The sequence below is a fragment of the Salvia splendens genome, chromosome 20 (genome assembly GCF_004379255.2).
Source record: "Salvia splendens isolate huo1 chromosome 20, SspV2, whole genome shotgun sequence".
Lineage (NCBI taxonomy): Eukaryota > Viridiplantae > Streptophyta > Magnoliopsida > Lamiales > Lamiaceae > Salvia > Salvia splendens.
This window is the reverse complement of record NC_056051.1, coordinates 917,365-927,860: the sequence shown is the minus strand read 5'-3', so window position 1 is coordinate 927,860 and position 10,496 is coordinate 917,365. Positions and strand designations below refer to the sequence as shown.

Below are 10,496 nucleotides of genomic sequence, written 5' to 3'. Positions count from 1 at the left end.
GGGTCTACTTGAGACTAAAATGGACACAGATTGTCTCAAGTTCTTCTTGGATAATAACTTTCCAGATTGGAAATCAACCAACAACTTTCATGTATCTCCTGGGGGACGTATGTTACTAATTTGGAATCGTGACACGGCAGAAGTGGAACCAATCAGTACGGGCGAACAAACAATCAATGTCAGAATCAGGTGTTTAATTTCCAATAATGTATTTAATTTCACTCTTATTTATGGTTTGTATAACCCTACTGCAAGATTGCCAATGTGGGACTCCTTGATTGAATTCCTTGTAGAGGATGAACTCGGCCTTGTCAGCGGAGACCTAAATTGTGTCATGGCACTAGATGAGAGGGTCGGAGATCGGATTGCAACTGAATATGAGATGAAGGACCCAATAGACACTTGTGCACTATTGGGTTTGGAGGATGTGCCCTACACGGGATGCAAGCTAACTTGGTCAAATGGGACGCGCTTCAGCAAAATTGACAGAGTTCTAGTCAATGAATCGTGGCATAATAGTGATTACCTGGCATCTACAGTGTTCAGACCAGCGTGTTATCACTCAGATCACTCACCGGCAATCACAACATTATTTGGTAGTAGGGTATCCTTCCCAAAGTCCTTTAAGTTTTTCAACTTTTGGACTAATCATGCACACTATGATACCTTGGTGAAGGAGAAATGGCCAGCAAATATTTCAGGAACTGCACAGTATGTCCTGGCAGAGAGAGTGAAGGTGATGAAGAAGCATATCAAGGAGTTCAACTTCAAAGAAACAAGCCTTATCTCAAAGAAAAATAGAAGTTGCCAAAAATAGAATAAAAAAAAGGAAAACGCTCAGCATCGTCCGCAGTATCGTCCTCCTCGCCCACAGTGGGGCGGGCGATACCACGGACGATGCGTGGTCGAACGCGTATCGTCCGCGGACGAAGCACAGGACGCGGACGATGGATGTGTCATCGTCCGCATACCTACAGTGGCGGACGATAGGCCGCCCGACGTCCGCCCCAATGTGGATGCCCTAATGTTTCTATACAAGCCTAAAATTTGAATTTCAATCAAGACACGTGTTAGAAGGTACTAAAACTATTGTTTATTTCAAAATAATGAAATTTTCAAAACTTAGGGTTTTTGTCAATTGGGGGGGTTTTTCCTCACGAATTTGCTGATTCCAACGAGATGATGTTTTCGTTTTTCGGTAATGTTTAATTCCGAGAACATCCCCGAATTTGTACAATTAACCAACTTTCTCCGTTTTCAGCTTATCTTCTTTCACAATTTAAAATCTTAGTGATTTTATTTTCAAACCTCCATCTCCCTCCATCTCCTTCTCTCGCAATCTGAGTGAGTATAAGTATTGATTGCGTATAAGATCTCCCAAATCCTTAGTTTGGCCTAAAAAAGTGTTTGAATTTACGGCCAAGATGGAGGCTATACTTGCTGATAGTGTCCGCAACAGCCTCCAGCAACTAATGTACCGAAACGCCATTTTCATGTGCGAGCGCCTCTGCGCTGAATTTCCTTCCGAGGTTAGTTTTTTTGAATATGGCCCGATAATGATATTTTAAATACAGTGCGGAACAGTGGAATTGTGGAATACTCTATTATTTACAATTATTTCTGTAAAGGCATTACTTGCACTTATGTTTAATTTAAAGTGAATCCCTTTTTGAGGTTAAGCTGAATGATGAATTGACATACCTCTAAATGCAATGTTGCTAAAATCATGTGGAGTTTAAATTGCAATGCCATATACTTTACACATCTTTGGTTGTATAATGTAGTCTGGTGGGAGCGCAGCTATTAACCCCAGTCTGTTGCTTTTTAGTTCACTTCTACTTCCTGTCAAACAAGAGTGGTTTTTAACTTTGTCGAAAATGATACTGCGCTACTGCATATAGTTGTTGGCTTGTATAGTTATGTACTTATGTGGGAAGGATGTTAGTCTTGAAAATAACACTTGTGATTTCCTCAAGTATTTATTTTCTAATTTCAGTACTGGGGCACCAGTAGTTGAGATGAGTTGAGTTGCAATGCCATATATTTTATAGTACATCTTTTGTTGTATAATGTAGTCTAGTGGGAGCACGGCGATAAGCTCCAGTATGTTGCTTGTTATTTCACTTCTAACTTCATGTCAAACAAGATTCATGGTTTTTGAGTTTGTCGGAAAATGTACTTTTCATGCGTTGCTGCGTATAATGTTTCCGGCTTTGTATAATTATGTGGGAAGGAGTGGGACTTTGTGCTTATATCTTAGTGGTGTTTGTCTTGAAAATTGAACATTTGTGATTTCCTATATTGTTTGGTGAATGTTGGGTATGACTAAGTCTGGACTAGCTTTTAAGTAGATTGAATTTGAATAGTTTTGTTTCATTGATATTTATTTTGTTGAGTGCAGAAAAATCTGCAACTGCTTGCTAGCTGTTATTTGCAAAACAATCAAGCACACTGCGCTTATCACATTTTGAAGGGTATGTGCTGCAAAATTTTCTTCATTTATCTGAATATCTGACCAATTGACTAATGGACCATGATTAGTGATTACTGATTTATTCTCTTAGCTTTGTAACATTTAATCGTGGCATATTGTTGCACTATGTGTGGAAAATGGCTTATTTAATTCTTTGTTCTCTTCGATTTCCAGGAACACATATAGCTGAATGTCGCTATTTGTTTGCACTGGCGTGCTTCCAGATGGATCTTTTGAATGAAGCAGAAGCAGCATTATCCCCTAACGAGTCTAATGTGGAGGTATGCTCATTAAGTAAAATTTGTCTTTCAGCTGTAATGGCTATACTTATATGACTTTTGGCTGTAGATGTTATTTGCGGAAATAATAAGTTTTATAGGAATAAAAGTTAGTAGTTTCCTTACTTGTTGCAGGTTCCAAATGGAGCTGCTGGGCATTTCCTTCTTGGACTTGTGTACAGGTTTTAACGTGATACCTTATTCAATTCTTAATTACATTGGATTTTGCTGTCTTTTTGGGTTGGATTGCAGTTGCCATTTTCTTTAGTCCCTGTATGCTATTTTTTCGTTCCTGTCTATATTAATTGAAACTGACACATTAAGGGAAACAAGGCTTAGGCTCTTTTTTCGAATTGCACTGTGTATTGAGTGGCTTTCTTTTAATCATCAGGAGATGCCAATATTGTCGTCTGATTGTAGAAATTTGTGCTCTGATTATTGATTAAGGTTGGGCCTCTAGAAAAGCGTTTGTTGTGGACAATAAGTTGAACATAGTTTTTTTTCTTTGTAGACTGGGGATTGTTAGCTGCTATCTTTCTAGCTCGATTTGATTTCAAATGACCAGTAACAAACAACTCTATCCTAAATTTATAATCTATTTATGAATGTTTTCTTTTTAAAGTACAATGTGCCAATGTGGTTTCCTAATTTCTCGGGCAATAAGTGACAAGGGATTAAGGCCTTCCCAATTCATAGGTCTTAGTTCTTTCTTGTTTATTCACTGGAAAGTCTACTGTAAAGTCCGCGACTCAGTGTTTGCTTATTCTTGTGTAGAACAGAGTGAAAGGGTGATATCATATTATGATATTGCAGAAAAGTGCTTTTACTAAGCATGATATTTCAAATGAATTTTCATTATTGTATGGGTTGGTGCTACCTTCTATATGATTAAGAAAAGAGAAAAAACAACTATGGTGAGTGCTACTGATAGTATGATGACAGTTGCAGATATCTGGAAGTGTCAAGGACTCAAGATGGTGCCTCTTCCATGTTGTTAACTGTTAAGTGTGTCTTAATGGCTTACAACCCAATAATCGAGATATTTAAGTTTGATAAAATGGAAAAGTCCCAATTTGTTGAGAAGTCTTGGTATGTTTGAATACTGTGGATAAGACTAGAAAATGAATTTCTGGGAAAAACAAATGCAATTGTGTTTTGGGAGAAATTACTAGGTAGAAAATTGTTTTTGGAAAACAAGCTAAACATTGCCACTATATTTGTTCTTCAATATCATATGTTGTTATCACAGGTATACAGATAGAAAGCAGAGTGCGATCAATCACTTCAATCAGGCTCTGTCATTGGATCCATTATTATGGGCTGCTTATGAGGAGCTTTGTATATTAGGTATATTAAATATTTGTTTCCTTTATAATTTTTAATTTTCTGCAATCTGACCCCATCTATTAAAGGAATGACAATTGGATAGCCTTTTATGAGGCTTTTTTCACTTTTTAATTTTATTTTTGTACGCTCTTCAACAATGCTTATAAATAGAAACACTTAGCTGCTTCTCATGTCTTTGCTTTTCCTGGTAAATGCTTCATACATCTGATTATTTTGCCATTGGAATTGGCCTCTAAAGATTTTTATGCACATATATGTCTGTATATATCTGATCTGATCAAAATTAAATTAGTAACTTTAGGTAGACTGATGTGAAAATTAACATGTGAAATTGGCTGCACATTTGGGTAATGCCTTACCATTTTGAGTTTTGTGAAATTCGAAACATTTTTATCCATGTAATGCTTTTCTATCTCCGTTGGGATGAGTCTTTACTTGAACTTGAGCATATTTTTCTCCCATTTTAATCAGTATGTTGCCATTATCTTTTCATCTATAGTTTAAATTTCAAACAGTGCTATAAAAAGCTCTCTTTTTTAACCAGATAAAATTGGCATCATTTCAGGTGCTGCTGAAGAAGCGACTTTAGTCTTTGATGACGGAGCTTCTCTTCTTATTCAGAAGCAATACCTGCAACGTGGTTTGCCTTCCCAGAGTTCCCAAGAAACAAATGAGGATCATGAGATTACTTCAAACAGGAGTTCAGTCTCTGATGATGTTAGTCCAAGAAAATTGAAGCACACTTATGGTAATAACCTAAGAGAGATGTCTGGTAACTCTTATGCAACAACTTCCAATCAGCCCCTTCATGGTGGTCCCACCAGCTTGCCATTTTACAGTACTCCTTCCCCGATGGCTACACAAGCACAGGTATAATCATGTATTGATGCTGTTTCTTGTCATTTTGGGCTTGATAATGGATAGTTGAACTTTCCTTTTCTTTCCTCTTCTCCATTTTTTTTCGTAGCACCGGTATTGATGCTGCATTACTCTGTTTGAGCTCTCATGCTGGTGGCCATGATCATGCTCACTGTATTTTGTATTTAGGCTGAATGTTGGTGATGACATTTATTTATTTTCGAAATCTCTCATCTAAAATTGTGGAAGTTTTGTTACTGTCTTTGTGCTTGCTGTCTGACTGAAATTAGTCATCTTATTTGCTGGTGTTCATTATTTATTGCTTATTTTTGGGTGAATTATATTGATCTTTTTGGAGAATGATCAAGGGGCATTCACATATGGTATTATAGAAACTTGTCTTTGTTCCTATTGTTCTTAAACTACTTAATGTATTGCAGTTATCTGGAGTTCGTCCACCTCCAGTATGCAGGAATGCACTACCAAATGGGCCGAATATGAGAACACATGGAGCTGATGTCTCCCAACGAGTAACCATGAACTCTGCTGTTGCAGGCCCTAGAAGAAAATTTGTTGATGAAGGAAAATTAAGAAAGGTTGAGATATTTTAGTAGTATTTTGTTATTGTAATAGTTTTGTGCATGCTATTACTCATTTTGGCCACTGTTGCAAGTTTATTGTTTCCTAAGTTCCCGTTTGAAACTAGTATTTATTTCCTCTGAATCCCTTTTTCTCCTTCATCTGCCCCACACGATTTCCTTATTTACTGTATAATAATATAACCTCTCAGAGTTCAGTAATAGCCTCTGCAAAAGTGCAAAGTACATTTTGACTGTACTTTATGTCTCAAGTTAAAGTTCAATTCTCTGCATAGTTGCTTGTGTTGGGTACTGCTCGCTTACATGCTTTCCGTTAGTTTCTCTCTTCCCAAACTGATCAATGTTATTCTGAAACCTATCCGAGAACCTTGTACAATCTTTTTTGATCCACCCATTTTCTTTAAGCTTATGAGACATATCTAGAGGGGGCTGGAGTTATATTGGATTGTGCTACAGTAGCAAAGAGGGCAAAGTTTTGAAACTAACAAAGAAGTGAAGAACCATTGGTATAGGGTGAAATTTTGGAGTCATGACTTCTTTTTGTGATAGAGACTACATAACTAGAATTAGTTGAGAAATTGCCTAAAGCTTGTCAGTTCGTTCATATGTGTTTAGGTATCTGAGAGGCTATTTTCTGATTCCGGGCAACGACGAAGCATGAGACTTGCTGGAGAATCTGTCAATGCAAATTCAAGCACATCTGTAGCTTCTGGGAATGGAATAAGCCACTCTTCTAAATATCTTGGGGGATCCAAGTTAAACTCAGTGGTTTCACGTTCTTCGACACTTCGAAAAAGTCACCCTTCTTCAAGTGAGATTGCTGATGAAGGTAAATAAATGATTGCTAGGGCTTTTTTCATAAAATTTTATCTCTTTATGTTTTATCTATCGAGTTATATACATGAACACTTGTATAGTGAAGCTCGACATAATGTAACTCTATTGAAACCATTAGACCTGGTTATTATGCATTTTGTATTCTTGAACCCTGAATCATTCTAACATCATTCTGAGTGGTCTTTCACCTATAGCTACTTCACGTGAAGCTGCTAACTTCACTGTGTTTCCCCAACTTTTTGATGTGCAGAAAACTAGTTTCATGGTTTGTGGATGGCTTCCAATTAATATTCACCACTTTCCGTTCAATTTTAATTATTTACTTTAGATGCTACATAAGTGGTTTCTTAATATTTGACGTTAATGAAGTTTATCTTGTTCTTGTATTGGGCTATTAGTAGCAATATTTTGATAGATTAACCTTAGATGCTACATAAGTGGTTTCCTAATTATTTACCTTAGAAGATGCTAGATAAGTGGTTTCCTAATATTTATTCTGTAAATTACCAATTAGTTAACCAGTGAAGGGTTAGTTGAGGGAAAGAGAGAGCTATAAGGAAGTTTCAAAGCTGTTACACAGATAGTCTTTTCATCTGACCTAACTGAATTATTACTTTTTTAGGTAACCATCATGGGGTGTATGGTGAATCTAGATTAAATGTTACCAGTTCGACCTCGTCACCTTGTGGTGATAATAGGTCTCTTGAACCAGAAGGAGCAACCAGTTCACACGGTGCAGTGATTTTGAGCAGCTCCAAAGTTGCAGATGGTGCTTCTGATATTCTGGGTCTCCTAAGGCTTCTTGGGGAAGGCTTCAGACTCTCACGTCTTTGCAGATGCCAGGTAGTAGTCAGTAATATTGAAGGGAATTTATCTGCCAATAGTTTTCATGTAAAGTAAAGTCCTGCTTGTCATGAACAGGATGCATTGAGCATCTACATGAAACTTCCACAAAAGCATTATAATACCGGATGGGTGCTTTCTCAGGTAAACAGTTCATCCTTAAGAGTTAAAGAGATTTCACATTATTTATTTGTACTATAATCATCTGTAAAAGCAGAGTCAGCAGACTCGTGCATCTCATATTTTTATTAATTTGATGTAATTGCTCTTGCTATCGTCAAATTATGGTTCAACCACAATTTTTACCTCAAATAAATAAAATGAAGTGAAATAGAAATATTTCTTAAAACTCTTGGGGACCTTGACTGTGCTGTCAAAATCCTTTGAAACATGCATTTCTTTGTCACTTGGACAATGCACCTGGAAGGCTTCAAAACTTCATCAATTAGCAGTTTTGTCATACATTCTTCAAACTGATAGGTGGACTTGGTTTGTGGAAGGATACATGGTCTGATGAATCTGTTTAATTTAGGCCATGGGGGCAATGATCACCTAAAATGGTGATATGACCGCACTATTCAATCAATCATTTTCCACCCTAAAGCCTACTAACCAACCATTTCCTTTTTAATTATTTGCAAGTTCATTTTCAGAAGATTAACTCAAGAGAGCTTGGTAGCACTTGATATGCTTATCTAGTTATCTTGTTGTTTGTTCTGTACTTCAGCGTCAAGCATTTAATATCATTGCTGTTCATATTTGTGTAAGTGTACGTCTACTTCAGCCTTTACATATCTTTGACTGTCATCTTGTATATGATCTCACTCAAGCACAGGTCGGGAAAGCTTACTTCGAAATGGTTGATTATCTTGAAGCTGATCGTGCCTTCAGTCGTGCACGCATTGCTTCTCCTTACAGTTTGGATGGAATGGATATATATTCCACAGTTTTATATGTGAGTTTTATATCCATTTAAAATTGTGGTCTTCCCTTTTATAGTGTCAATCTGTATTCTATCAGGCCTTATTTGTTTAGATTATACTTTTATTCTTAATCAGTCGCCGTTTCAGATCAACCCCTGAATTTTACCTTTTTATTTACTCAATCCGCCTCCATCTTTTAGCATTTGAAAGAAGATATGAAGTTGAGTTACTTGGCCCAGGAGCTGATATCAACTGACCGTTTGGCTTCTCAATCATGGTACTTTCCATCACACTCAACTGTACTTAGCTTTATATGTTAATAAGATACGCATAGATGTTTTGGGTTGTCCTCGTAGATGTCTCTGCTCCTTGCATACCTTTTGTGGAACTCAAGTTAATTACACAACACAACACAACACAACACAACACGTGCTATAGCGGCTGATTTATGTATGTGGTATGACAGGTGTGCTATGGGTAATTGCTATAGCTTACAGAAAGATCACGAAACTGCTCTCAAGAATTTCCAGCGTTCTGTGCAATTAAATTCAAGATTCGCATATGCCCACACCTTGTGTGGTCACGAGTACGGATCGCAATCTATTTCCCTGTTATATGCGTATACCACATTGCTAACTGTTGCTATTTTTAGTTATCAATCCTGTGTTTGTTTATAGATATGTGGCTTTGGAAGATTTCGAAAATGGTATCAAGAGCTACCAGAGTGCCCTTCGAATAGACTCCAGACACTATAATGCTTGGTATGGGCTAGGGATGATATATCTTCGGCAAGAGAAGTTTGAGTTCTCAGAGCATCATTTCCGGATGGCTTTCCAAATCAATCCACTTTCTTCTGTCATAATGTCATACCTCGGGACTGCTTTGCACGCATTGAGGGTAGATAAATATATTATGAAAAGACTATCCTATCTCGGAATCGGTTTTGACTAACAATTCTCATAACTTCCAACAGAGAAATGATGAAGCACTGGAGATGATGGAAAGAGCTGTATTGGCTGATAAGAAGAACCCTCTCCCACTATATCAGAAGGCTAACATCCTCGTGAGCATCGATGATCTTGATGGGGCCCTAGCAGTTCTCGAGGAGCTCAAAGAGTACGCCCCATGTGAAAGCAGCATCTATGCGCTAATGGGCAACATTTACAAGCGGAGAAATATGTACGATAACGCCATGCTTCATTTTGGACTAGCATTGGATTTGAAACCATCTGCAACCGATGTTGCTCTTATTAAGGTAACAAACTCATATCTTTATCGTCCATGGACTTGTAACTAATCAATACTCCCTCGTATAGATTTGTTAGAATACACAAACCTCCTCGTTCATCATTATTGTCCCTTCCATCCGTTGTTTATGGGTTTTGGTATGTTCTGAACAGGCTGCCATTGAAAAGTTGCACGTACCAGACGAGATAGATGAGGGTGATTCCATGGATTGAATGGATGACGGGGTAACTTATACGGTACATGGTGGTGATCCTGTGCTTGTGCTTTCGGGTCGAACACAATATGCTCGTCTGCATATTGTTTTTCGAGGAACTGGTGGGGATGATGCTGCACAAGCGATCCAACTCAACTCCAACCCATCTCAACTTACTTCCAAATTCTATTCTATATTAGTATGTTGTAACTCAACTCCACTGTAATGCACACATATATAATTTGCCTCTTTCCAGGATGTATACATATATAGCAGCTCATTCTAAATAAGTTCAATCTAAATGTTATGCATCTAGTTCGATTGTTATATTGTTTCTAAAAATTTTAAAAATATAACAAATTCAATTTGATTTTGATATATATACTATTCTTTTTGATAAAAATAATATTAGTGTATTTTTGGGATGACATGAGATTTTATGAGCAATTTTTTGATATCTTCAAGTATAGAGAAAATGCAGTTAAAATTGTTAAATGTTCTAAATGGTTAGAGACAAAATAATTGGATATTTTGGAAATTTCATCAGTTCATTTAACTTATTCTAAATTATATCCAATTTTCATCCGTTTAAATCAATTAATTAAAATTAAATACAAAATTCAACAAAATATTATCGCCCAGAGCTTAACATTTTGTTATATTGCATGTTAACACTTAGGTTTCAAGACAATTTTACACACTTAGATTTTTTTTTTTTTCATATTTAGATTTTTGAGTCTTTTTACACTTGGATTTTTCAATTCAAATTCCTCAGTTTTGTAAAATTGTGCTTTAATCCATGTTTTACACATAGGCTTTTACTTGTTGCTCATGGCCACAAAAATGATTGGGATGCATGGGAGATTTAAATCCTCTATGATGGATAAAAAAGTTCAA

At 36.8% G+C, this 10,496-nt stretch overlaps 1 protein-coding gene across 1 annotated transcript; it reads left to right on the top strand.

Moving 5' to 3' along the window:
• The first annotated feature begins 1,101 nt into the window (after positions 1–1,101).
• Positions 1,102–9,889, top strand: LOC121782941 (cell division cycle protein 27 homolog B-like). Its single transcript, XM_042180954.1, has 16 exons — positions 1,102–1,529; positions 2,402–2,474; positions 2,648–2,754; positions 2,887–2,933; positions 4,001–4,098; positions 4,664–4,968; positions 5,397–5,552; positions 6,171–6,384; positions 7,015–7,235; positions 7,314–7,379; positions 8,071–8,190; positions 8,359–8,435; positions 8,625–8,744; positions 8,836–9,055; positions 9,132–9,413; positions 9,559–9,889. Exons 1-16 carry the CDS (start codon positions 1,425–1,427, stop codon positions 9,616–9,618), a joined length of 2,271 nt encoding a protein of 756 aa, XP_042036888.1. The 5' UTR covers positions 1,102–1,424; the 3' UTR covers positions 9,619–9,889.
• Positions 9,890–10,496: the final 607 nt, after the last annotated feature.

Bases quoted from the DNA above. Each gene is read 5' to 3' on its own strand.
- LOC121782941 (XM_042180954.1), top strand. From the start codon at position 1,425: ATGGAGGCTATACTTGCTGATAGTGTCCGCAACAGCCTCCAGCAACTA. The intron at 5,553-6,170 runs GTTGAGATATTT...ATATGTGTTTAG, and splicing joins ATGAAGGAAAATTAAGAAAG to GTATCTGAGAGGCTATTTTC. The intron at 8,745-8,835 runs GTACGGATCGCA...GTTTGTTTATAG, and splicing joins CACACCTTGTGTGGTCACGA to ATATGTGGCTTTGGAAGATT.